Source organism: Harpia harpyja, chromosome 11 (genome assembly GCF_026419915.1).
Source record: "Harpia harpyja isolate bHarHar1 chromosome 11, bHarHar1 primary haplotype, whole genome shotgun sequence".
Lineage (NCBI taxonomy): Eukaryota > Metazoa > Chordata > Aves > Accipitriformes > Accipitridae > Harpia > Harpia harpyja.
In genome coordinates, this window is record NC_068950.1 from 7,297,520 (window position 1) to 7,324,460 (window position 26,941).

At 45.6% G+C, this 26,941-nt stretch overlaps 1 protein-coding gene across 11 annotated transcripts in view; it reads right to left on the reverse strand.

Annotated features, from left to right (window-relative positions):
* Positions 1-26,941, reverse strand: part of PACS2 (phosphofurin acidic cluster sorting protein 2) — an 84,412-nt gene that overhangs the window by 25,038 nt on the left and 32,433 nt on the right. For 3 of the 11 annotated variants that reach the window (XM_052800800.1, XM_052800793.1, XM_052800803.1), the window contains exons 3-17: positions 26,307-26,396; positions 21,563-21,688; positions 19,310-19,472; positions 18,188-18,261; positions 17,335-17,415; positions 14,920-14,979; positions 13,475-13,632; positions 11,297-11,387; positions 10,470-10,547; positions 9,559-9,680; positions 8,663-8,798; positions 7,831-7,935; positions 6,198-6,304; positions 5,309-5,463; positions 1,786-1,896 (exon numbers count right to left, since the gene is read on the reverse strand). In XM_052800800.1, the coding sequence (XP_052656760.1) occupies positions 1,786-1,896; positions 5,309-5,463; positions 6,198-6,304; positions 7,831-7,935; positions 8,663-8,798; positions 9,559-9,680; positions 10,470-10,547; positions 11,297-11,387; positions 13,475-13,632; positions 14,920-14,979; positions 17,335-17,415; positions 18,188-18,261; positions 19,310-19,472; positions 21,563-21,688; positions 26,307-26,396 (1,657 nt within the window). The remainder of the gene's footprint in view (positions 1-1,785; positions 1,897-5,308; positions 5,464-6,197; positions 6,305-7,830; positions 7,936-8,662; positions 8,799-9,558; positions 9,681-10,469; positions 10,548-11,296; positions 11,388-13,474; positions 13,633-14,919; positions 14,980-17,334; positions 17,416-18,187; positions 18,262-19,309; positions 19,473-21,562; positions 21,689-26,306; positions 26,397-26,941) is intronic. The other 8 variants (XM_052800802.1, XM_052800796.1, XM_052800801.1 and 5 more) reach the window with 6 other exon arrangements.

The following is a 26,941-nucleotide window of genomic DNA, read 5'->3' on the forward strand; positions in this document are numbered from 1 at the left end:
TTAAAATGCTTTTCTTTGAAAATGTGTACCTGCCCAGAGTCAGCTTTAGACTTTTTTACACCTTGACTGATGGTATCTGCTGAAGAAGGTGCCTAGCAATCTCTCCCAGGGCCTTGGCGAGCTGCTCTGCTCACACCAGCATTTGAGTTACCTGATTTCCTAATGAACTCATGGCCCTGCTCTGAGTTAACTGAAAAGACCGAGAGCCACACAAGGGTAGGAAGAGCACAAAGATCACATGTGTAGCAGCAAGTATGCTTCAGATCTGTGAGACTGTTTGATCCAAGTTGACAGGAAGACATTTCCTAAATGTCTTCCATATTTCTTTGCTTTCAAGCAAAGAGCCTCAACTGTGAAATTAAGGGAACATAAGTGACCTTCACCAGGCACTTCCATACCTTGATGGGCATTTTAACCCAGACTCTTTGTATCTGAACAGTGAACTGTGAAGAGCTATGATTCCTTGCCAGATCTTCTTAGGCCATTCTTCTCACTGCACAGATGAAAATGGAGAATCTGCAAGGTCTGGACTGCACAAAAATGAGGTTGCATTTTCCTCATAGCATGCAGGCAAATAACTAAGGGCTGCAGCATACAACCAACTAAAGAACAGATATAGCTCTCGAGCTGGATTTCTATAGCTAATGAAGTATTCCTAACCCAGACACAAAAATCAAGTCTGTATTGACATTTGCTGCATTTCTAGTGCAGCAAGGAATTAAAAGAAACCAGTTCCAGTCATCTGTTCTTCCACAAGCTTAGAATCAAGGAAAAGTGTAGGTTGGGTGGCACACTAGGAGATCTCTAGTCCAGCCTCTTGCTCCAAGCAGAGCTAACTTCACCTTCAGAACAGGCTGCCCAGGGCCTTGTCCAGCCAGGTTCCCAGCTGCTGGAAAAGGCTCTGAACAATCACCTGTGAAGAGGTCGGTCTCTCCTCCTCTCATGGCTAAAGGACTTCCAGGAGCATCTTGGGAGCCTCAGGCACTCTGCAATTCCAACAGGAGAACCACACTGTAACCTCTCCACCCTCATGGCGCTCCAAAAACTCCAAAGCTTTTTCCTTCTAGTGAAATTTCTGTATGGAATATGCTGCCATGAGAGCATCACTCCTCAGTCAAGTCTCAAACCTTCGCGTAGCCCTGAATGTCAGATGCAAGTCCTCGTTTCTCCTGTTTCTTTCCGTTCTTGAAGGAACGGATGGAAAAACTGTAAGCATTAATATTTTAAGCAAATTAGTACTTTAACACACAGTAAGGCTTTATCCTGGCCTAGAACGGACTCAGATCGGGAACTTCTAGACCTAACCTAGGGCAGCTCCCACATGTTACAACACTGGTGAAGAACAAAATTCCTTTTTAATGAGAAAGATCCTGCCAGCAGACTTCAGAAACGTCAAGGTCATTTTCACGCAAAACTAATAGAAGTTGATCTTCCCAGAGTTTCCAGTTTTCCAAATTTTTTAGGCTGGACAGCTTCTGAAGGGCCAAAGAAAGCAATGTACTAAACTTGGTAGTGAGACCTCCACATCAAAGAACAAAGCTGAGAGCTAGGTAAAACCAGCATGACTCAGAGGCAGCTAGTGCCTCTGGGAGCCAACAACTGTTTGCAAACCACCATGTGGAGGACACACAAAGGTCAGCAACTGAAAAGGGAATGTGGTGGAGTGAGGAGAAAAGAGGAACAAAAACATTTGTCTGCTTCCTCTTTTATTTACTTGACCTTTGCTAAAATTATTCATTCAAGCCTTTCATCCCACACAGGCCAGACACAGACACATGGTCTTACCAGTGGTCTGTGCTTCAAGTTTGTTGAACAGATCCCTCCAGGCTAGATCTTGGAAGAAGTTGTTGTATCTATAATCTACAGACCCCAGATACTTGGCCACTGGATGAGAGCCTAAGAAAGAAAGGAAAACATGACAGTTGTTCTTCCCAGCACTGAACACAAGTGTGTTTTTCACCTGTAAGGAATTAAATGCCAGAATCAGAACTACACTAGACACCCCAGAAATAAATTTCTTCAATTATAACCAAGTAATTTAGTCCGGCTTATCTCTACAAGAGCACGCAAATAGACTTCCCAGCAGAGAGACTGCTTCAACACCACTGATATCTTTCAGTGACACCTCCCCCTTTCCCCCCCGCCAAATTAAATTTAAAGAGGCCAAAGAAAACAGGACTGGGAAACTGCTGAGGAAATAAATGATTTGGAAGACACAGAGGCCCTACAGCTCTCCATCTCAGTCTCTCAGTTTTGCAACCAGCTTTCCCAGCAGCCCTTCCTGCCCACAGGCAGCACTGTGTGCGTTGTGGCCAGGTCACCTCTGCCAAGAAGAGTCGGACCCCTTCCTCCAAATATCATTTGCACACCACGGCCGTTTTGCAATACTGAGAAGAGGCAATTGTCCCCAACCAGGAAAAATAACCCAGGGAGGCTTGTTTAATCAGTGGAGAAGGGCTACAAGTTCAATAAATAGGCTGTAATTAAAGACAGAATTTAGAGTCCAAGGATTACAGTCCCCAGGGAATGTTGGCATATGCATCAGGTACCCGCTTGCTCTAGCTAAGCCTTATGGCTCCTCTGTGAGCATGGAAAGACCTCCTTGCAGAAATTTTGTGTGTCCAGCCTCCAAGCTTGCAGCCCTGGATGGAAATCTGACTTCATACTTATACTGAGCAGGAGAGGGAAGGTATTTAAGTGACTAACTCTGCCCTGGGAGGCAGTAAAAATTTGCCACCTTCATTTTAGGCCACATGTGTCCCCATACCAGACAACCCACTCTTGCAACTACCTCTCCAGTCTTTCAACACAGGAGAAAAGGTGTGCCAGGATTGCACTTTCCAGTCACCACATTTCAGTCATGCTCAGCATGAGTCCTGTACATTTACAATCAGTCATGAAGTGGCCTCAGAGTTCCTCCTAATCAGCTTATTTTTATCCTTCCTGCATACCAACTTCTTACATCAAGCCACACTTCCAGAGACTGCAAGAGTTGAGTCATCAGCTGGTAATTGGTAACCTGACATCTCCTTCCAAGAAGACCCCAGTTGCTTAACTATACTCAGCGTCCTCCAGTAAAGCTCATGGTGGGAAAAAAAAAACCACTGTCTTTTCTCAGTCCTCCAAACCAGTGCTAATTTCCAGACTTCCAGGAAAGGTTCAAGCAGAAGGTCTCTCCAAGCTCCCCTCAGTGACATTAGAGATAGGGGCCTAAGTTCTTTCATGGACCCTGGATCATGGCTACTTTCAGACCCATCATTTCTTTTGCAGTGGAGTTTTAAAGAGTGCACGTGGAACAGCTCTGCACCATGCACTGGAGAAGCTTTCCCACATGCTGGGAAAACAAATCGCACATGACAGATGCAGTTGGAAACAAGTACTAAACACAAGGTCTTCCAAGAAGTTCTATCCATGGGAGCTAAATAAAATGCTAAAAGCCCCCAAACAGCCAAAATAACCCCCAACATTTTTTTCCATTTTATTTGCCCCTTTTCAGTTGTTTATACACTGGTTTGGACAAAGGAGTCTTTCAGCCATAGAAACAGAAGCATGAAGTAGGATTGAATCTCCGAGGATGGATGCTTACAGACACTAAACTTTTCTCGTTGTTAACAAACCACTGTAGGTTGACTCTTCCGTCATTGCAGCGTGTAGTTGTGGACTAAGAAGGTAAAACCATCTTAGAAAAAACTCCACTATTCCTACTTCGAAGGTGCAGCTAACAGCAGAAAGTCTTTTTCTTTAAGACATTTATGGCATGGTCACCATTTTGTCTTTGGTGCTTTTTTGATTGTCAGAAAAAAGAGGTTGCTCCTCAATCACTTTAATGAACTGCCAGAAAGCTGGCCAGAAATAAGCACTTGATCTGATCAGCAAATACTGCAGACTTCTATGGGAAAGGCCCTGTTAAAGAAGTTTCTATATTTAAAATACATTTAAAAAGCATTCATAGTTCTGAAACAGTTCAATTATCAAAGTTCCTTGTTTTTTTTTAATTACCAAAGAAAGTTTTAAGATTAAAAACCAACCCTAAAACACACTAGCTAAATCTTTTGTTTCACTTTCAAGGAGAGAATATTTTCAGATCATTAAAGACTGCAGGACAGAAAACTCTTCTTCTGAGGCCAGGAGACAGTCAGCGTGTGAGGACCAAAGTCCTCAGTCACACAAACTTACATTCAAAGCACATTTAACCTTCCAGAAACAATTTTTTTGTTTTTACTCCCTAAAGGGCTCTGTGTCCTCTTCCTGCCAACCACTTCGGAAACTAAATGCCTTCCTTACAGAAGGATCCAGCTCTCTTCCTCTGCCTTTTTCATTTGACTTCTGAAAATCCCACCACTGAATCAACAGCCTAACCCCACTGTTCATGGTGCTGGGCAGCAGCTTCTAACTCCTACAGCAACTGCCATCAGATGGTCCCAAAACTAGACCAGAAAATACCAAGAAAAAGTGCTTTTCAAGTTTTCCATTGCCTACATCACCTAAGTGCCCCGTTCACACAAGCCAAGCCTCAGACTAGACCAGCTTCTGGCATCACACCCTTACAACACCAACATTGCCCAGATGCCCCTGCCCACATGCATCTGTGACTGCCTGACTTCCCAGGCCTTGCCGCTACAACATTCCTCACATTTCTGACGACAAGACCCCTAACATTATTATCAGTCCACTCTACTTCCCGCCAACATAAGCAAACCAAGCTGGGTAACTTTCCAGCCAGGCAGGCTTGTTGAGCTGCTGGAAGGGCAGAGGTAAGGTGGTGGAAAACTGAGGTAAAAACCCAAGCAGAACAGCACATAAAGGAAAGGTCAAAGCATACATGTAATTTGAATAATTTAAACTCTCAGCAGTTTCAGAGCCTTTAAAAAATTTTCAACCCCCCCCTCCTCCATAAACATTTTCTGTGTCAGCCTCAGGGAGGCCAGAACAGTTATTGCTTTGGGAAACATGGTGCCCAATGAATTTAAGATTTCAGCCAGGGAAAGGGCTTCCAGAACATTATTCTATGCATTTATTGTACCATCATAAAAAGACATATAAAAGCCTTCCTGTATGGGGAGGAAGTACTCAATCCCTTGCTTCAAACAAAAGGTTTACAAGCAGACTTTGGCATCAAGAATATAAAGATGAAGTTCACTCATGCATAAGTAGCAACACAAGCATTACACAATACTATGACAGGATGATGTTTGCCTCATTTAACAGCCATATACCTAGCCAAAGCTTTCAGGAGGCCTTCTCCTGAGGGAACACATCACATTTAACACGTTCATCTTTCTATGAAGAAAAATTGTTCCTTATTTACCTAGAGGGATGATCAAAAATCTCATGTAGCCGAGCCAGTCTGGGGTTTTGTGAGACAGCTGCTCTACAAAGAGCCTCAATACAGCACTGAGGTAATTCTGGGCTCCGGCCACTGCAATTTTAATTGGGTTTGGAGGCTGCGAATTGCAGTTACAGCTAGACAGAAAAAGAGGAAACATATTCATAATAGTGCTTCCAACCAGCTATTTCAGAACAAGTTAAAAAAAAATAACTGTTAATAACAACCACAGCAGAAGAGAGCTCGTTCAATACACAAGGCAATATCACAATGATTATCAGCAGCTTAAAACGTTATTAATAAGAAAGTACTGAACAAAGTTGCATTTTAATTGGTCTCCTTGCTACTTCTTTCACACATTTTGATAATCTAAAGGCCTTGACTCAACTATGTAGGTTAGGATGTATCTATTGCAACTAACTGCTGTGTCAGAGAACATACTCGGGTACCCACAGCCCTCAGTCGGTACCTAGGGAATGCCTTGAGGAATTGAGGAATTAATCTGGGAATTACTTGAAGGGGGGAGCAAGAACTATTTAAAAACCTACCTATCAGCTTTGCATGCTTTACTGGTTATTAGATCTGACCTATGAGGCAGCCTCCAAAGCACAATCTTTTAAAATCACTGGTGTCAATGAAAGGAGACTTGTATCTCCACAGAGATGGCAGAAAAGCAACAACTTTGCAGGGCTGGCGAGAGCTGAGGAGCCACACAACTTTGACTTCAGGAGACTAGATAGGGGAGAAGTATTGGAAGAGAGAAGTATTTCTCAGCTATTGGATGGAAAACTCCATGGGCACTAGGGCACAGGAGCTGAGGAGCTTTTAGACCTGAGACTCAACAAACAACACAAGCAAGGTGAGAACTTACTATCTCTGTATCCTGGAGACAATAGTGCTGAAAGCTGCCTGAATATCAGCTGAGGAGCATGTGCAGACCACTGGCAAGGTATGCTTTTGCAAGACATCTGATAGGTACTGAGGAGAGAACAGAACATTTTATAGTCCCTTTTTTGGTACAGTTTGTCACAAAAAGAAAGTCTGCCTGCCCCAGCCTCCTAGGTATTCTCACACCCAAGCGTGGGCACCCTCCCCATGTCCAATTTTTAAGTGACATAGCTATTTCCCAAATACCTCATTCTTGTGCATCAACCAAAGGAAACCTCTTCCTCTAGAAAAATGGAAACATTGCACCTTCTTGACAAACACCAACACTATATCCAAAACATGGCAACGACAACTCTGGAACAGCAGGGTTTTTATGGCTGCAAAGAGCAGGGCAGCAGCAGAAGGCCATTAGCCTAGCAGACAGCACTGGGTAGGAGCAGATGTTGTCTGCTCGCCTGCTTCTGGACCTGCAGTTGCATCTCTCTCTGATTTCAAAAGAACTTAAACAAATGCAATGGTCTGCCCACCCTCAAGCACTAAAAAAAAGGGAAGGGTGTTACCAACACACGCGTTCCTCATAAGGGACTGTTTCCCCTCCATGCAGCTAATAGGAAACAAGTTAACACACACCTTGGACATAATATTGATGACACTCAGCAATTATCTCACACTTTCAAATTCTGCACCACTAGTCTATACATCTCAGCCAACGCTATCGTCATGTCCTCTGATACTGCAGGCACAAGCTGCTAAAACTACTGGAAGATGACCTACAATGCTTTCTGTCCATCTCTAGAAGGCATTTCTCTATCTTCCAAGTATAGAGAAACTGGAACCAGTAGCTCAGCTGGTGTTTTTGCTCTCTTGGTTATTGAGACTCTAGTTCTTCCAGAAGCAGAAAGCCAAACCAGACAATGTAAATCCACGAGCCTGGCACAGGTTCTACAGGCCAACAGTCACCCAAGCACATGTTTATTGGTCCTCTTCCATATATATTTTATTGCTTTTTCAGACTAAGGTTCCAAAAGGAGCAAAATTTGTTCCAAACCCATAACAAACCACTCCATGTTGCCAGCATAAGAAAGCACTGCTCAGGATTCTCTTTAACACAGCTATCACTCACTCGGAAAAGATGGGGTGACGTACCTGCAGTCAGGAATCACAAGCGTATGTGCAAGACAACAGAACTGACCTGGAATATTTTCTCCTGTGTTCACCACCTGTGCCCAGAAATCTCAGCCTAAACCACAGGTCATTCCTCCCTGCTTCCTTTGTCCCAGTCTACCACAGTTGAGTAGTAGGCTCTTGAGTGCAAGGGTCTAGCCATTCCCAGTGTGCTGCTAACCAGAAAGAATGGCATTTTGTAGAAGAGAAAAAAATCTCTGTAGAAAGACTCAGGTGGCAAAGCTTTACAAGATCCACAGCATCTGCTGGTCAAATGAGATCCAATCTGTAGGCACTGAACACTCAGTATGCTGCCAGCCCCCACGCACTACCACTGCTTTCCAACCAAGCAGCAGAACCTACTTGGTCAGTGGTACAGCTCAAGGCCTCTCCATTCCTGAGGAGGAACAGTGAAGAAGAACTGTGCTTCAGGTAACATCTCCTGCCTTTACCTGGCCTTGCCAGTCAGAAGTATTGACAAGAATAATGTTTTCCGGCAGCTGGTCATCGGAAACTAGGATGTGATTTAGTTGGTCATACACGGTTTTCCTGGGGATCTGGAAATAAAGACACAGAGAAGAGAACAGTAGGAGATGTCAGCTCTAATCATCAAGCCTCCAGCTCTTGCAGTGCATGAGAGGTAGCTGTGCATGGCTGGCCAGTGCTTGGTCACCCCATCAGCAAAGGCATGCTAGCAGCCGCACTGGCTACTGAGACTGACACTTATCAGCTTCTTCAATATTGTAGTATTCTGCAGTCTCCTCTATTAGCCACCTTGGTTTTGCCGGCCATTACTCCTTCTGCCATGCACTTTTACTTAAATCACTTTATACCAACTAACAGTAGCCCAAGGAATTTTGGATTCATAGAAGCCAGGAACAACCTCCTTCAAGGAAGGAATCCCACAAGGAGGAGTCCCACAGCTAACAAAAGCATGGTGCATAGGCTCTGCACAAGTCAGTCCCCTTTTGCAATCCCTAGTAATTTGTCTTATTTCAAAGGAGTAATTCCTCAACACATCCCTATTCATTTCTCATTATAACAATCTGTTCCAGTGTTTTCAGTTTATGGCAGGCTGACAAAGCAATAAGCTGGCAAAAGCCAGCAGACTGGATGGAAGATAAGAGTATCAGCCAAGACATAAATTCCCTCCTTCCTAAAGCTGCAGGGCCCAGTTCCTTTCCAGCAGGGATGGCACTTGGACCAGAAGGAGAGGGACCACAGCAGACAGTTGGAGAAGAGGAAAAACTATGAGTGGCTGGAGAGACAGCAATATTTTCACACCTGTAAGTGGTGCCGGGTGTCTGGAGAGCGTTCATTGTCCAGACTGTTTGCTCTCTCGTTCTGCGGCCTCACTGGCTGCCTCTCCTTCAGAGATGTGCTCCTTCCCCGACGTCCCGTCTGCTTCCCTTCAGACCTGCTAGAGACATGTGCTTGCATTCCAGAGCTAGCTCATACCTGAGTGAGATACATCCCCCAAATCCCAGATCACCCAGTCTGGCAACCTCAACAACGTGAGTGGAAACAATGAGGAATCGTGCACGTAGATCTGAGCTAGCTTGAGGCCTGCTAATTCTCCTTCTGATAGTGCAGAGCACATGGTTCAGCTACAGAGCATGTTCCCAGGAGTCCCAGGCAGACTTCCACAGCCCATGCTAAGACCTACAACACCACCAGCATAATAGGATCCAGCCATGCAAACTGCAGTCACACACCCAAAAGCAGCACAGAAACACCTCTTCAAAAGAGCATCTATTTGCTTGCAAATGACCGGAAAAACTATATGTTGGGGTTGCTGAAGCCCACATTCACTATCCTATTTGGGAAGGTTTAACAGGACATAAGTTAGACTTGGCAACCACTTTTAAGGCCAAAATCTGCATCAGATATTGATTGAGCAACAGTACCTTTGAGTAAGGAGCTCCAGAGTTTTATAAAAACTTCCTTGGACATGGAGAAGGTACAACACAGGAGACAGGAGCAACCTCAGAGCAATGTTGCCCTTCAGGGTTCTGAGCATTCCTTTATCAAGTGCTCAAGACCCATCCCTTAAGTGCCTGAACACAAGGAGGGTCTCCTTGCAGTCAGTGGCTTAATGCCATCCTGAACAAATGCTGGCAAGCTGTCCATGACTTCTCGAGCAGCCCTGCAGCAGGTGCAATCCTGTGTCACCACTCTACCTGGTGGACGGGATAATGAGGGACTCAGTCTTGGTGATCTTCCCGCTGGGTGGGAGCTTCTCAACAAACACATCAGGTGTGGGAAGTTCAGCTTCTTGGACCTCGGCTTGCTGGTTAGACTCCTGCAAAAACACAGGGAACTGAGTCATCAGGAACAAAACCCTCCCCTCTGCCTCACTACCACACGGGCTGGCAAGGAGGCACCCCAGCTTAGCTCTGGCTGAGGCACATTCAGCCTGCCTCTTCCAGACACGCTACTCACTGCCAAAAGGGAGAAACCAGTACTGGCTATCTGGGGCTACCAGTTCCCAGCTCTGCCTCACAAGGGAGCTGGAGGTAGGAAATGTATGCTCAGATATGCTATTTGGAATAGGCACTCTCCCAGCTCAAAGCCAGGGACATGCCTCCTCATGCAATGCAGATTAATTCAGCTTACCCAAATGAATTAGCAGAGAGAGAAAGAGACATAGGAGAAATGTTACAAACTGCATGTCCCCAGCAGAGCAACTTGAGCTTTGGGATTTTTACCCCAGGACCAGCTTGATTTCTGCCAATTCAGCTTGAAGTAATACTCCCGTCTGATAAAATGGAACAGCCCTGAGAATACTTTTCAGTACGATACACATGCTCAGTAGCATACTTTGGGCCAGCCTTCCTCAAACAACGAGAAAGGCTGTTCAAACAGAAGGCCACGTAAAGCATTTCAGTTTCAAAAGTCTGAAAGACAAGAACCTCCAACAACTAAGGTCAGGAGGAGAGCTCAGCATTATCTTCACTGCAGCCAATGTTACCTACGTAAGTTGTGTTGCATGTGCAACTATATGGACGGTCAGACACGTGCCACAGAATGGAGTTCACAGTTGACACCCAAACTGCCAAGAGGAATGTTAACAAGTGTGTTTTCAACTTACATAAGAGACAGTGTCAGAAATACTGTCGCCTGCATGTTTGGTTCCAAGACTCTTTGTCTTTTCAGGCACTTCTACCTGCTTGAGAGGAGAAAAATCATCAGGAGGTATGGCACCAGCACAGTTTTCAGCCACACTCTCTGGATCAGGCTGTTCAAAAGACACACTTCTCCATTTAAACATTGTACAGCTCTGCACGATGACCAGGAGTGCTTCCTGGTCACACCAGGACCGAACGCATTAGTGTGGGATGTGGCAAAGCAGTAGCTGATGCACAGTAGAGGCAAGGAAGTGCCCTGCAATAGAATTGAAATTCTAGGTGCCTAACATGCCCATCCATGAGGGGATGGAAAAGGGGGTGAGCTGCCCCTCAGCATTTGCTCCCAGCCACCATGAAAAGTATCCCAACAACAGTAAGGTAAAGCTTCCTCCAAATAGTGCCAAGGAGTCCCTGAACCTCCCAGGCAACATCTCCCATCCTGGCAGTCATTTCAAGTACAGGGAATCTGGAACTATTCATACCATTAGCAAGTATTCAATACCTAACCTGAAGATGTCCCCTTGAGTTAATACAATATTTGCTTTAAAAAAAACCACCAACAACAAAAAAAAACCCCAAACACCCCCCCCAACCCCCAAAACAACCCCCCCCCCCCCAAAAAACCCCCACCAAAACAATAAATAAGTCTTCTTAGCAGAAAATTCATACCCCTGCATCCAAGCCTTTGGAGGAGGTCAAAGAGGGTGCTTTAATTTACACATGCAAATAGAGACAGGGCAGGTCTGCTATATTACCTGCAGATAGATAACCTTCTTGAAACACAACTTACAGGACTTGATGGCTCTCTCTGGCTCCTGATGCTGTGGATGCTACCAATTTCTGTCTGAGAGCTGGAGTGTGACAGTCCTTCAAAATAAGGTCTGAATAAGGAAAGCAAAAACTCTTTCTTGTTATCAAAAACACTGACAGAGGAAGCCCACCACATTCACAGCAAAGTAACATGACTGTTCCCAGAGTGTCTTACTGCTCCCCAATGATTCCAGTAACATTTATAGGCTACTTTTGAAAGGAGGGGGAGGTCTCCAGGACAGCAAGAGAAGCCAGAAAGTCCAGGGACCCCTGACTAGCCCTGACACTGACTGACCAACCGACCTCCATCTAAGGGATCCAACATGTCACCTGTCACACAGCAGACCATATTTATACAGCTCTTACTAGGAACACTTGCACGCTTTCACACATCACACCAAACAGTAGCTCTTGTTTCCATAAAATCCAGGGTGGGCATATGGGTCCAGCATTTTCCCACAGCAGAACAGAACACACATTCACCCCACACAAGCAGTTGTGTTCTCACTACCCCAGGCACCAGGTGCAAAGTTTCACACTACAATTCTTGTTTCAGCTTACAAATGCTGATTGAACTACATGCCATTCCGGACAGGGTCCGGCTCTTGACTGAAATACAGCAAGTAGAGTTTCTGCCCCCCACTGATACTCTGCTCCTGTGGGTAAGTGACTCTTGGTGCTAATATGCATTTTATTTCCAGTTTGCATCTGGATTTGGCTGCCAGCCCTAGGATCCAATTACACATTTGCTCAATAAGATAAGGTAGCGCATACAATCAGATCGTGCTTCCATGTAAAAAGGCAGCTCATCACACCAGGATACAAGACTCAATTACAATTTAAGGAACTCATTTCTTTTGTTGCAGGAAAAACCTGCCTACAAGCATCACATCCCTTTCAAGATGTGAACACAAGAACTGGACACAGCAAACCACAGAGTGTCTCCCCAGTACCAGACACAGTAAGTTCTTATTCCAGCAACATTCCAGCAGTCACATGTCCCAGAACAGTTAGCTTCTTGGCTCCAGGGAACAGGACATGAGCTCTCAGTGTGCACAGTACAATATTTTGGCTTGTTTCAAACCACAACGCATCTACTTTCAAATCCTTCAAGGCAGGGCCTACCAACTGCCAATATATTGGATCAAGGTCCAAACACATTTATAAGCCACCAGCCCCATCACTTACCACTGCTGCCCCAGCCCATCCCTGACATCTTCAGGCTCACTGATAGGGAACAAGTCACTCCAGACTCAGAATCTGTTCTTAGCCGAACTAGGTTATTCTGCATTAATTAGGATATTATGGCACCTGGTAATTAGCTGGCATTTAGCAGATACTGTACTGACCAACTGCAGTGGTAGGCTTTGCTTGTTTCAGAGCCATCACAACACTGAAGGCCTGAGCATGCAACCACATGTCAGTCAGAAGCATGAGTGAAGCTCAAACAGTCTCATGTTTTCAGTCGTTATTCGGCAGGGACGTGACACAGCTCTGTTAGCTCAGGGTTCTGCATCTGCTCAAGACCCTGAGCCAGCGATCCCTGGCTCAGCTCCACAGTGCTGTGATTGCCCACACATCAGTGCCCACAAAAGCCGGCTCAGAACAGGTTTGCCTGTATCTACGTGTGCTGTAGTCAGTCCCCTTGGGCCCTGAGAAACTCCCTTGTTTCACACAGTTCTGCTTCCTTAATCCCTACAAAGACTCTCTCTCCATACAGCGTCTTATGAGCTTTTCCAGAAAGACACAATCTGCCTTCTCCGTCCCTGCCTCTACTTCTGCAGCTTCCAATCACATCTCCTTCTGCCTTAGCACAGATTTCCTAGCCGTTTCTACCACCTCTTCAAAACACCTGTGTATGGTTTAATTCTACTGCCTGCCTGTCAGCAATTCCTACCCCTGTGGTGGCAGGGCAGGCAGAACACCTGCAAAGGAAACAAGGAAGAAATGAGACTGAAGGGAAGTTAGACTCCCCCCACCACTACCCCCAGCTCACAAGCAGTCATTCACATTGTAACAACACACACTGGCTCTGGGACACCAGGTGAAGAGGGGGGAAAAAACCAGGATGGAGGGGTGGGAATAGAAACAATATCTAATCTGTGCTGACACTGCGCACGGTCTCTCTCTGGCCCAGCATCAGCCGCCCCACACTTACTTTAACTTTGGCTTTGGAGTGCTCAAGACACTGTCATCATCCTCCATTTCTGGCCCACTGTCACTGGGGTTCTCTATATCCAGTGTGTCATACAGAAGGTCCAAGTCCTCTTCCACCTCTGGAACGTGCTCCGCTGGGTCCTGCTCTGAATCCAGAACCTACACGCAGGACAAAAGCAGGCATCACTGACTCTGCTAGGAGCCAGACCGATTCCACGCCACCTGAGCTCCCCCCGAGGACTGCAGCACATGAGTCTTGGGGGTAAGATTCTGTTCTTAGTGCAAGGATACTATATCCAATAGAAACATTAAGTATGAGAAGTGCTTGTTTTGGGTCAAGCTTGTCAATGTTTGGTTAAGCAGGAGTTACCTATCGGACTAAGCATCCACAAACAAGCTGTTAACCATAGATTATGTCCATTACTCAAACCCATTCTATAAACACAGCTTCAAAAAGGCCCCTGCTGGAGTCCCAGTTTTCTTAGAACAAGTACAGAAAGGCAGTACTCCCAAAAGTGTGACCTGTCTTGGGTTTTACTGAAAAAGTTGCCATGACACCTCCTGATTTGATACCCAAGCAGGTAGAAATGACAAAAATGTCCACAGGAGGCGCCTGAAACCTGGACAAAGATCAACTGCCACCCACATGCAAAGCTGAAGAGAACAGATATCTCACACAACTTCCACGGGTTGCTTCACATATACACCAGAGCAAGCAGGCAGCTGTGCACAGTTCAGAGCTTGCTTTTTGAATGGCAGCTCCAGAAGAGCACCAGCTCAGCTGGCTGAGGCCTCAGCTATGGGTGCTGACTCTGCTGAGCTAACTTGGGAAGAACAGCAAAGCTAACAGGACTTTTTGGAAGCGTAAGGAAGCATGAGGAGTTACTCTTTCCCACAAGCCACAAAATCAGCACACAACCATACAGCCAATTGAGATATTAAGTATCTAATATAAAAACAGTTAACGTTACACAGGTTTCTTGGGTTCTGGATCTTTTTCATTTTCAGCTCTGACCAGACAGCTGACTCTCCTGTGGATCTGCGTTCCCTATCCAAGTTTTTCATGTCTTGCCTGGCTGTTCCAGTAAGATGATCAAACAGGCTGGGATTTAACCTCACAAGCAATACACACCATAGACTACTTGCCTTTGAAAGGGTCAAAGATAATTTCAAAGCAGTCTGCAAAACTAACGGGTACACACGTGGTTGCCAAAATCTGCTTTTGATAGAACTTGATCTAGAAAATGTTTGATGACATTTTTGAAGTTGGTCCTCAAGCCTCCATGCAAGGTCAGGGTGCAATGAAAGGTCACATCCACTGCAGACTTGAAAACAAGATGAAGGGAACTAGGGGGAAACAGGAGTGTGCTCCTGAAGACTAAACCAAGATGCACCAAACAGAAGGCAACACACAAGACAGGAAGGCTTACAGAATGAATTACTTACCTCGTCAGACACTTTAAACCTCTTCAGCAATGCCACAACCTTCTGTTTGAAGTTTTGTTGCTGCAAGTCAAAGGCACTTTTATATAAGTAAAGCATTAAGTGAACTGTTTTCTCCCAGACTGCAAAAAGCCCAGACACATCTAACACTGGTGCTGTAGCTACTGCTTCATATCAAACAACTCCTGGCACCACAAACCAAGCCTCTGCTGTTCTTAGGTTGAAATCAGCTTTTCCACACCTGTGATACTTTCTTTCCTGCATTACAACAAACTAGGTCCCACTCCAGCAAGTACTATAAATCTTCTGGCCCTGACGGATGGCACATCACTCTTGGCGGGACACACAGTGGATAACTAATTATTTTATCTGCCAGATCACCTCCTGTACCTGTTTGATGTATTTATGGCAAGCATTTGACAGTCAACTTTTCTGATTCTTAACAAAGGTGAGCCAACACAGGCATCTACCCCCTGACCCAAAGTACAAATGTGTTCTCTACCAACAAAGCACTGTTTTTTCCAGGAGCTTGCAGTTCATCCTAACAGGCTCATTTATTTGACTAGGAGCACTGTAGAAAAGTTGTGGGGCTTATCCTTAGCATTTGCCTATGAGAAAAATGCTTTCTGAGTCTGATACCCCAGATCCTGGACACAGCATGCACCAAGTCTAAAACATCACAAGCCAAACTGCTGCACTTCCCTTGTGTTTACTTGCCCCCAAGAGCTCCCTCTCTCTTGCAGGACCAAACAGCTAAGATTTGCCACAAGCTGCCCAGCCTTTCTCTTTCTCTGTCTTTCACTGACCAACCTAATATGCACACTCTGAAGAAAAGGAAGATGAGAAGGGCCCAGGCATGAGCGCTGGTACAGAGCATTCAAGGTGGCATCCCTGTTTCAGGAGGAAAGGAAGGAGAAAATGGCTGGCACCAGGCCACTCTTGGGCAAAGAAAGTTGCTCATTTGCTGGCTCCCCTATATCTCATGTGAGCTCTTCTTGCAAGTCCAACTGCCTGCTCCCACTCCGGCCTGAGATACTTCATACTGCCCCACGTCTCCAAACGTAGCCCTTTACCTCTGAACTCAAATTCTGTGAGCTGCAACCACCTTCTAGACAGCTGAAGTTTAGGTGAAATAAACTCACCAGGCCTCAAACAAGTCTCTCCAAAGACTGCCCTATTTCTGTCCCCAATGCACTTGTGAGGTCAAGATGCTCTCACGACAGTGAGAGTTGTCCTCTGGCTCAGGATGCTAAGCCAAACTGTCCATCACGCAGACCACCTTGGACCAGCATGGCAGTCTGTAGAGGGAGGACACACAGCATGCAGTAGCTAAGGTAACATGGCAAGAGCTGTTTGCCGGCCTGAGTGGTTGACAGTTGGCAGACAGGAGCCCTGGTTTGGAGCTGGGCTGATGTTAACTTAACTGGTAGCACCAAACCCAGTTTTGCACCAGCCCCACACACTGGAGATTCAGTATCAGTTCAGAGGTCAGGGCTAGAAAGACATTATTCTGATTATGAGGAAGTTGCTTGCTTAATAACCAAGTGGTGTATTTTGTCCTGGCTGGTCACTGACTCTTGAAAACAATACTAAGGACACCAAGGATATGGTCTAGCATGCTCCTGGTCTCATAGACAGGATCTTTTTAGTGTCAGATTCAGGTCAAAATAGGGTTTATTTCAGACCTTATCAAAACATGGATTTCATAAATAGCCTCACAGGAGGTACAGTGATCTCCAAACTTACTCCCAAGTCCAAACATAGACCTAGCCCATCCTAGTGATTTTGAGTTATTGTCATCAGACATGCATAAACACTTCTGTAAGCAGAAAGCTGCATTATGGCATCGTCAAGCACAAGTGATGGTTCCACACAGAAGTGCAGCTTTGAAGGCATACACATGCTTGCTGTGAGACAGTGGAAAGCTGCATGCAGCTTGCCAAAGCTTTCAATATCCAGCTACTTCTTTTGCCTCAGCACCACATGCACCACCTCAGGTTTATCTGTCAAGCTCCAGCCCCTGACTGAGCTACTTTACTTCATTCCGAAACCTTCCCACTGGCCTCTCCCATACACAGCACAAACAGAAGAGCTTCCCTTCACTTAAAGCTACTTTCAGGACTTATATGAGCATGGATCCTGCACTGGCTTCTTCATGAGGGTGGAATTTCATACACTTACATGATTTTTGGATCTCCTTAACCTTGCAGCCAAAGGACACTCAAGACAGCACATACACACACCTTGGACAGCCCCACTCTCTGAACTGGTTGTTTTTGCTAGCTCTTCACATGCTGTGACCATGCCCCCAAGCTCTCTGCTGGGCCAGCATGTCTAGTACTGCTGCTCCCATAAGCCACATGCACTTCGCATCCTGGCCAAACCCCGTCAGTGTTAGTAAAACTAATTTCCACCGACCCTGGTTATGGACGTCGTTCTTACTATCGATCTCCGCTGCTTCTTGGGCTTCCCCAGCTCGAACTCATCATCATCCAAATCCTGAATAGAAAGAGGATTCATGTGTTACCTTTGCAATTTGGGAACACATGAGCATTTAAGTGCTAAAAATGTTCCCTCTATGAAGATGAACCGGCTGCTCTGTCTTCCAGCTTTCAGCATTTGCCCTAATTGCAGTTATGATGGCAGAGGGAAATGGAAGCGAACCAGGTCTGCAGAGAGCCAGGAATAACAACTTGGAGAAGCAAAACAGCCCTAGTTCTACATTTGAGGAATAAGGATAGTCACAGCCCCACATTTCAGTGGGTTCCTTTCTCAGTATCCTCCAAGAGGTGGAAGGCAGGTGATGCCAGAGTCTGAAGGCAAATAAGACCCAAACTCAAAGGCATCTCACATCTAGCCAGGGGGTTCTCCATAATGACCTATTTTGCAGAAGGTATTGAAGACTAAAGACTGACTCAGACCCCACTGGCCCTTTAATTACAGCTGGGGATCTAGGTGGGCTCTTTGAATCCAATCAGCATTACAGAAGCAATCAGTTGATGCACTGACCATTAAGCAGAGAAACACACAAGGATGCTAATGTTTCAGTTTAAAGGGAGCTCAAGTCCAAACACGTGAACAGAGAAATCACAGCTTGGTGGAAGAAATGGGTTACTGTGCAGGCCTTCTGCCACTGCAGCTAAACACTTGGTGACAGTCTCTCACTGTCATGGTTTAGCTAAAGAAGTAGGCTTTTAGTTTCAAGCATGAGCTGAGAGTGTACACGCTCTACTGAAGCTCTCACAGGGAGAAGCCATGCCCTAAACAGTACCTGGCCCTGTACGGCATCATCACTGGCCTCCTGCTCAGAAGAGAAGCTCTCGTACTCTTCCTCGGAATAGTTGTCTGAAAGGGAAGGAAAGAGGGGAGAGATCCTGTGAAACTCCTTTAAGGTGAGGGGACAGTCTCATCTCAGTAGCAGAGAAAGCCAACTAACAGTCACAAATTAAGAAAGGAGTCACACAAGGAGATGCCTGCTAGTTTATCTTCTATCTGTGCTAGAACCAGTGAGATGGGAACCACCTGGAGGTAAGGAACAAGGAGAAACACATCTAATAGGAAGGAAGGACCAGCACACAGATAAGGCTCCTTGAAACACCACACTGTTTTACCCTGGAAGGAACCACCTGGTAGACAGCAGCAAGTAAAGAGGTTTCTCCACAAAGGAAATTACTTTTTCCCCTAACATGGGCATAACTGGCTTAAAGGAGCAAGACAGACATGCCTGGAGAGTCTAAACCCTTTATTGAAATGACACTTCAGGTGAGCTGCCTGGCCTCAGGCAACAACACACAAGCACCTGTGTACACTACCTTCAACAGGTCACTCTTCTAGCAGCAAAAGAGATTGTCATGAGTAGCACGAGTAGAAACCCAATGACCTCCCTATACAGTGCACACCATCATGGATTTACACTCATTAAACCAGGCCATAGTCCACAGCAAAACTTGTTGCAGGTTTGCAGGTCTCATCTAAGTGAATGAGATTTATTGTAGAATACTCAAAGGAAAAAGAAGGTGGAAGAGTAGCTTAAATGTGACTCTCCTGAACACAACACCGTTAGCCAGGTAAGAAGCTACAGGTTCTCAACACACCCACCGGTAACACTAGAAGAGCACTGGTGAGAACACAGTTAACCCTTGCTGGATGGCTCAGGCCTGGTGTGATATGCAGGAGAAGCTTTCACAATTCAATCCCCCAGTCCTGTCACACTCCCTGCTTACACAGCAACAGATTTGCAAAGTGGGTTTTCTTTGCATTAATCAGTTATACACACAGCAACTTATGCAAACCAGTTCTCATTTGTCCCAGGAAGCATCTAAGCCCAGGTGGGGTTTAACTCCAGCTATTTCAGGAAGACATCGGTCCTCAGAGCATGTGGTTGTACTCTTACCTGTAGACTTGATTTTCTGGCTGGCCTGCATAGTACTGTCTTCATGGTCAATTGGCTGACTTGACAAGGAGAAGATCCAGATTTCTGCTACCTTCACTGCAGCCTCTTTGATGTTGCTGAAAAGGCTCAGAACCTGGCCACCTTCTGTTGGGTGCTGCATGACCTGGGACAGAAATTAAGCAGTACAAGTCTGCATTTAAATGTATTTAAACTTGTGTCATTTGCACACTACAAGAGTTATTTATCTTAATAGAATTACTCCACATTTCCAAGTGCAGAAGCAAGCCAACACTCTGCATGCAACTGCAGGAGCTGCTTGCAGGCAATACACAACTCTAGTTGAGATTTTATTCGACCACTAATGGAAGTGATGGAAGGAAAGAAAAAGCATTCTGATCTTGACAGTTGATTAGCTCATCCTTGAAGCACAATACTTGACTACCTCATTACTATGTATTTGCTTCCATGGCACAGTACTGATTTGAATTATCAAGTTACCAACCTTCTGAACATCTAATTAAGGAACTTAGTTTTGTGTTAAAGCCCAGCAGAAGAGTCAGTAAAGGCAAAAATTCTTGGTGAGATACACATGCAAAGTGCTTCCTAAAGCAAAAATCCCTGCTCCAGAAAGCTGGCACCTGAATCTCAGAGGAGCTGGCCACCCCAGGATAATGAAGCAGTGGGTCACCAAAAACAAGATAAGCGTGGAGGAAGAGGGACACCTCAGTGTGGGTTTCTCCCTCCTTTGCCACTCACAGGTCACAGGGCTCTCCCCAGAACCCGAGACTTAGGTTCTTCTCTTGCCCCACCGGAGTCAGAAAGCACTTCCCCACACCTGCACCTCAGCTTTCTAACACACACCAGGCTGCTTTGTCAGCTCCTCACGTGGCTTGAAAAAGACCTGAGCTGATGAGGAACATATGCCCCCCCTGCATTTAAACTCTGCTCAGAGTCATAGCTCCAATTCATTGCTTTGTTTCAACAGCTAAGAGAATTTTTTTTTTTTTTATTTTAAGAAATTTGTCAGTGCTGTTTAGGGGTCATTATACTATAAACTGCAAAGGGAGGTGGGGGGGCTTGTAAAATTTGTTTTCCTGAAGTCTTCAATTTCAGAAATATTCCAGATGAGCTGGAGAGCAACTATTTCCTACCACAGTGAACCTTTGAAAATTTTTGACCTTCTAACCTCAGTCAGCTGACATTACAGAAAGACATAAGAAAAACCACACACAGCAGCAGCAAATGCCCAACACTTAGAAGTTCACCAATGGCTCTAATTAATGTTCCCACATGTTTTCTGCCTTACAGCAGTATTTAATTTCTAGTTCTTAAACAAATCAAACACGGTACAGGAAAAATGTTAGCTACAACACCACAAATCAGAATTTGGCCAATTCAAATGGGGAGTTCACCATTTACTGCAAGTCTAAGGGAAGCTGAACTCACACACAAGGAGTGGTCTTTATAATGAATTTTTTAATATAGTAATAACTCACCACAGCATAACACTAGCTTATTTTGGATGGAAATGATTTGTTGACAGAATGCAGGCTGATGAAAAATACTGGTGTTAAGCTGAACTTGCTACTGCTAAGCCCATCTCTAAATACTCAGAAACAGCAGAGATTAAACAGGGCATGAAATAATGAAGCATGGAGCTAAGCCATTCAGAAAGCCTTAGTGAATAATTTATCTGTACTTGATTCCAGCATTAATTTTCAGATGTAAGTCTAAAAATTTTATCATTTACCTCTCACGAATAGAAGTCCACCTAAATTACCAACAGCCATGAAATAAGAATTGCAAAGGGTGTTTCAAGCAAAATGAGAGAAACTACTTGATCCTGAACTCTCATACAGTGGCACAGAGAAGCACAGCAAACCTTGCTTTAACTTTAGCATTTCTTATGGTTGGAAGTCTTGCCTGAGTGACCCTATCTGTCTTGTTCTGCACTTATGATATGGACCCCCTAACTCTAAAAAAAACACACAACAACAACAAAACCCTCACAAGGTAATAAGCTAGCCTTGCGAAGCTTTAGATCTCAAGATACTATCCAGAAAATGTCCAATATTATTACTCAGTAGTAAAACCTGTTTAAAATATTACCCTGTGAATACTGACTACAGTTATTAAGACAGCAATACAAAATCCTGCCAGGTACTTCTCAATGAGGAAAGTGACAACACTGGGTTTAAAGAGAAGGAAAAACATCCACCTTTGTAAAGAGAGATCATGTCAAACGCTGCTCACCTCAGCCATGTTGATAGACCCCACAGCCAAAGTCTTGTAGCCTAAAATAGTTCGGTTCTTGTACCGCTTCCGCCGTTGCAGCATGATCTGAAGCTTGTTGCCTTCTCTCTTCAAGAAGTGAGGGTACTGTGGTTGGAAACACAATGGAAAAGTTTATTACATCTCTTGACATTATCTCCCAATCTGCCTGCTTCGCAAGTGAACTCCATTCCTAGGGATTAACCCCGGGGCTTTTAGAAGTGCCTACAGCTAACTGGCACTCAGTGGACAATCCTTCGTTATCCCAAGGAAGCCTTCATCTCTGCCTAAACAGCTCACCTCTGGGCTTTTGTTTCCGCAGCCAAGCACACTGAAAACACAATCCAGGGGCACACAGGAGCTGTTCAGTTTGGGAAGGGCTGAACCCAAGCCCATTTCCATAGAGATGAGCAGCCTCCAGGAGATGCTTCCCCTAACATCTAAATAGAGGCTGCTCAGAACTGGAGCCCCAGAGGTGCCACCCGGGGTGCAGGCTGCCCCTGCACAAACAGCAGGCAGCATGCAGTGGCAGGGACAGCCCCGGACACCCGCACTCTTGGCAGGACACTGCCTTCCCTCCAGCACAAGGATACTTCTCAGTCTTTGACCCTCTACTGCACACGTTTAAGAGTCTATTGTGCTCTGAATGGCAAGCGAAGAGAGGCACAGCTATGAAGAGGCCAAGGATTTGCTGAGGCCTCTTTTGCTAAAGCACAGAGACCTACATGGTCAAGCAATGATTCTCTCCAGGACAATGCTGTCTCCTTCAGGCACATGGCTCTTGCAACTGCCAATGTTTTCCAGCATTAACACACTCAAACTTCTGTTGCTCAAAGTGGTTGTATTTTAAGTAATTAAGTCAAGAAAAACCCTGTCCTACTGCCAGGCTATGTTCCAAAGACATAAATCCTTCCGAGACATGTTCCATACAAGAAAATACATTTGTTTATACAAGTCCCCAAAACCTCCCCAAGAACAGAGAGGCTGTGAAGTCAAGCAGAGACTACTAGGGAAAGAGTAGGGCTAACCATGCTATCTCAGCTTGCCCTGCTCATCTGCACAGAGTATTAGTGCATCAGGTCCTGCTTTCTGCCAGGATAGTCACCAGAGTGCTGACAGTCCCCAGGGCCCAGCTCACCAGCTGTGGGAGGAAGAAGCTGTGCAATGGAAGAGCAATCTTTAAGAAAAGACACAGCAGCCACCTGACCAGTCTCATCCTGAGAAGAGATATGAAAGGGACACATGCTCCAAATATACAAAATACGTAACACTAAGTAATCTGCAGACAGGAGAACCTAATTGCAGGGATCTCAAACAGGACATTCCCAAGTGAAGGATGCTTCTCTTGCAGGCAAGACCTACATCTCTTTTTTTTTTGTTGGGACATTATGAAAATAACTTCCTGCCAATCAAAACACTTCAGAAATACAAATGCTGAGTGCCACCAGAAACCCCAAGATATTCATTTGCAGGCCAGAGTGAGCCTGACTGCTACACAGAGAGCTGGGAGCAGTGGCCACACAAAAGAGCAGAATACTAATTAACTGATTGCTCTGCAAGGGCAAGATCTACTGTGCATTGCACAAGGAAGTGGCCCTGCAGAAGAGAGGAACGGCAGTCCACGTAATTAACCTCAAAACACACCTGCATCCAGACACAAATGGAACCTGTGACTTCACAGATGTGCAATTTCCCTAAACAAGGATGGAAGAAACTTAATAGGGGGAAGGGGCAAGAGGAGTTCAAAAAGCCAGAGGCACCTTTTGCATTCAAATCTACCATCTCTCTGCCTCTGGGGCCCTTCCACATGTTGGAAGGGCAGCAGGGGAGAGGGACTCCTTGCTCTCAGCTCAAAGTACTTGGGCCACACCAAGGCTTCTTAAGTATGAGCCTGCAACTGAAGTCCAAAGTCACGCTTGGTCCCAGACCAGCTTGATTTCAATGTGTACAGTTTTGAGGGATTAAACTGGACAGCTCAAGTCCATACATGTGCAAGTTTCTGTTTTTCAAAGGTGTGTTGCCTGGCCATCTCTGATGAGCATTCACAGAGATGGTAAAAGAAAGGTACAGAGACACTCACGCCACTTAGCTCCTCCATTAAAAGCAAGGGCCTCTAGAAGAAAAGCTGAGCCATTTTCATAGCACAGACAAGCTATTTTTAACACCAGCCACGGCTTATCAACTCTACAGAACAGTTTTGACCAAAACTTTTCAGTAATTGCCAGTCCATGACTGGAGAGAAAAACAGTTTGGCTCAAAACATTTGAAAACAAGACTTTTAGAGGAAGCACTAAGCACCCAAGGCACCTTTGAGGGGTGACAAGAAGGGACCATCACAAACACCAGAACAGCAACAGTCAGGGCAAGACATTCTCTCTGAAGCCCTAGTGATGTAACCCCTTCCATCTGGAAAGGTTTATTAGATTCAGCACAGGAATTAAGCGCTCTGGAGAGCTGTGATGATGTGCTTGGAATATTTGGGGAATTTCAACTTGATCCTGTGAAACCCACAGAGGGCCAGGAGAAGCAGGCATTCCAGCAGTAAGGGTGATGGGTAGCTCACCTGCCAGAAAGACTACCACTGGTCTAGCCCTAGCTAGCAAGGCGAAACAGGATCAGACACACCACTAACACCAGTCTTACCCCAGCTGTGTAATAGAGCAACAGGAAACTCCTCCCTTCTGTTTGAGCAGAGGCCTGCCAGACACAAAGGGCTGCTTGCTATTATGCCAGCCTGCACCATCACCTTTCTAGCTTAGCTCTGACAAGGAAATGCTCTGTGCAAAGGACAAGAATTTCACCCAGGAGAAGCAGCTGAGAAGGCAATGACTGTGAAAATACAAGGGGCTGCAAATCCACGCAGCTAGCACAAAGCAAGGCATACAGTTTGAAGAGCTGACAGTGCAATATGGAGATACTGGCTGCTGCAAGACACTAAGACCTTCTTGTCCTGTGACACCACATGCTTTTACTTTGTGGCCCATCACCACTTTCAAATATATCCCAGGCACTAAATTCAGGCTGTATCTGGCTTAAGCTGCAGTTGTTAGCTAGGAGTAGCTTCCAGCCATTGTCCAATTAAGAAACAACAAAAGCTGTCACAAAAATCCTGCTTTGCCATTTCAGGAAGGCTTCCCAGGTCTTAGCATCCAAGACCACCAATCCTTCCTGCAGTCAGAGACCAGCAGCACATCTCTGCATTAAGCTTGCTCACCTCTTCTGAAGGCTCAGTGTCACGGACATCACTCTCCCCTATTCTGGCTCAATTCCCAGGCCCTTCAGGGGAAATCAAGTTAAAGGCAATGCTCTGTGTCCTGCTGCAGCATTGCTCTGAGTCCCAGAAAAAAAAAATATTCCCAGTTAATTCCAAAAAGATCTGCAGAAATACTTGGTCCTTGCTGACACAGGACTGGCAGAGGGAGACCTGGCTCATCTTACAGCTCTCCTCCCAACCTTGGGAAAGCTGCAGCCCCAGGACCCATGAATATGTATTCCTGGCTTTGTTATTCCTATTCACAAAGGAGGGGATGCAATACTGCAGTTAACCCAGTCTGTGGGCTGCATCAGGAGAACTAGAAGCATCAGCCCTCTGCGTATCTGCCTGGGCAGCCGCAGGGTTATCATCCGTCTGCAGTGAAATCTTATCTGCTTTGAGTCTGCACAGATCTCAGAGTAACAACCAGTCTGTCTCACATCATCACTTGAGCCTTTCTCCTTACCAGATCAAACTCTTGACTTCAAGATCTAACCAAAAGTCCCAAAACACAGATAATCCAGATATGAATGCTTCTGAGCGACTGTCTGGCTCTGCTCTATGCATGCAGGATCCTCCCTCTTGCTTGCAGCAAGCCAGCCTCTATTTACCTTATTTCCCTGCTTAGGAGGTAGCACCAGGGCAGCATGCTTTGTGGAAAAGAGCAACCAATAAAATACAGTTGCTCCAATTCCCAGTTATTCCTATGATTCTAGAGCCAGGAGTAACTCTGCATACTGCTCCTGCTTCCCCAAACGATGCCTCCTTCAGCAACTCCAAATCAGAGGTTCAACTGTCCCATTCCTACTACTGCCTTCCGTCAGCCTGATACTCCATGCTACCCCGCCATGGCTGCCAGCCTCCAGTGCCTATTCATAAGGCAACACAAAAGGCAAAAAAGAGCCATTCTGCTCTGCTCCAGTTCCTACCACAGCCATAACACGAAGAGGACAGACTGCAGCAAAGTCCTCGTGTTCCTGGGCTCCAAACACAGGATGCACAAGGAAGGTCCGCTAACGCTGCAAACCAGCACCCTGCTCCAGGCCCTCAATGCTGAGAGGCAATTCAGACAAATTTTGGTTGTTGCACTGAGGTCATGAAAATTGCACCTAGCGTCTAACTTGCCTATTCCGCCCAGACACGAGTCAGGATTAGAGATCTGCCTTCCATGATGCAGGGTTGGTACCAAGAACAACTCTATGGGTTTATATTACAGCCTTCCTAGTGGGCTTCCCCCTCCCCAGATCATGGAAGCATCCAGGCCATTTTTGCTCAAATTCCCCACATCTGACTGCCCAGAGACAAGCCAAAAGAGCTCAGATAGCTCTTCAGAAATGGCTGGGACTGCCTTAAGAACAAGTATCTCTGGCAGCACTAGAAGGACCTTCACCTCAGACCCAAAACGCACCTCTGCTCACTGCAAAGCAGCAAGTCCAGCAAGCACACACGCCCCAAGGCCACATCCCACCTTACCTGCAGGGAGAAGGTCAGCGCAAGCTCCGTCTCCACATGTCCACTCGGGGGCAATACAATCTCGTGAGACCGCAGGATGCGCTTGGAGCCCTGTACAGAAACAAAGTCCATTGGGTGAATTCCCCAGAAGCCAGCCCTTACATCCCACCCCCATCCTATTTACTGAAAACCAGGAAACATTGTCAGAGACTACCACAGAGAAAGTGAACGGATGGGTCTGACCTTGCACTTCTGTGAAATATTAATGAGATGACAGGGACATATTTGATTAATAAAGGTTTGGGCATATTTGCTGTCCCTAACTGCAACAAAGCTGCTTTTATTCTGCCAAACTCCAGCATTCAAAAGCCCTGAGTCAACCCCCACCCCTCAAGTTCAAGTCTTATATTTTTACTTCAGCCAACAGGTACAAGGCTCATCATCTCCTGGGTTTGGAGGCTGCGGCGTCATGCTTAAATCTCCAGTGTTAGCCATGACAGACTGCTCTTCTTTTTGTGCACTCACCCCTCCCTGGGGAAAGTGGAGATTTAAACCTGTTTAAACAACTGCGAGTAGTTGGGGTTACAAAAGAAAATAAATCTACTAAGCATCACAGTGGAGTCTGGAGATCTGATAGTATTACAGGGCAACTCCAA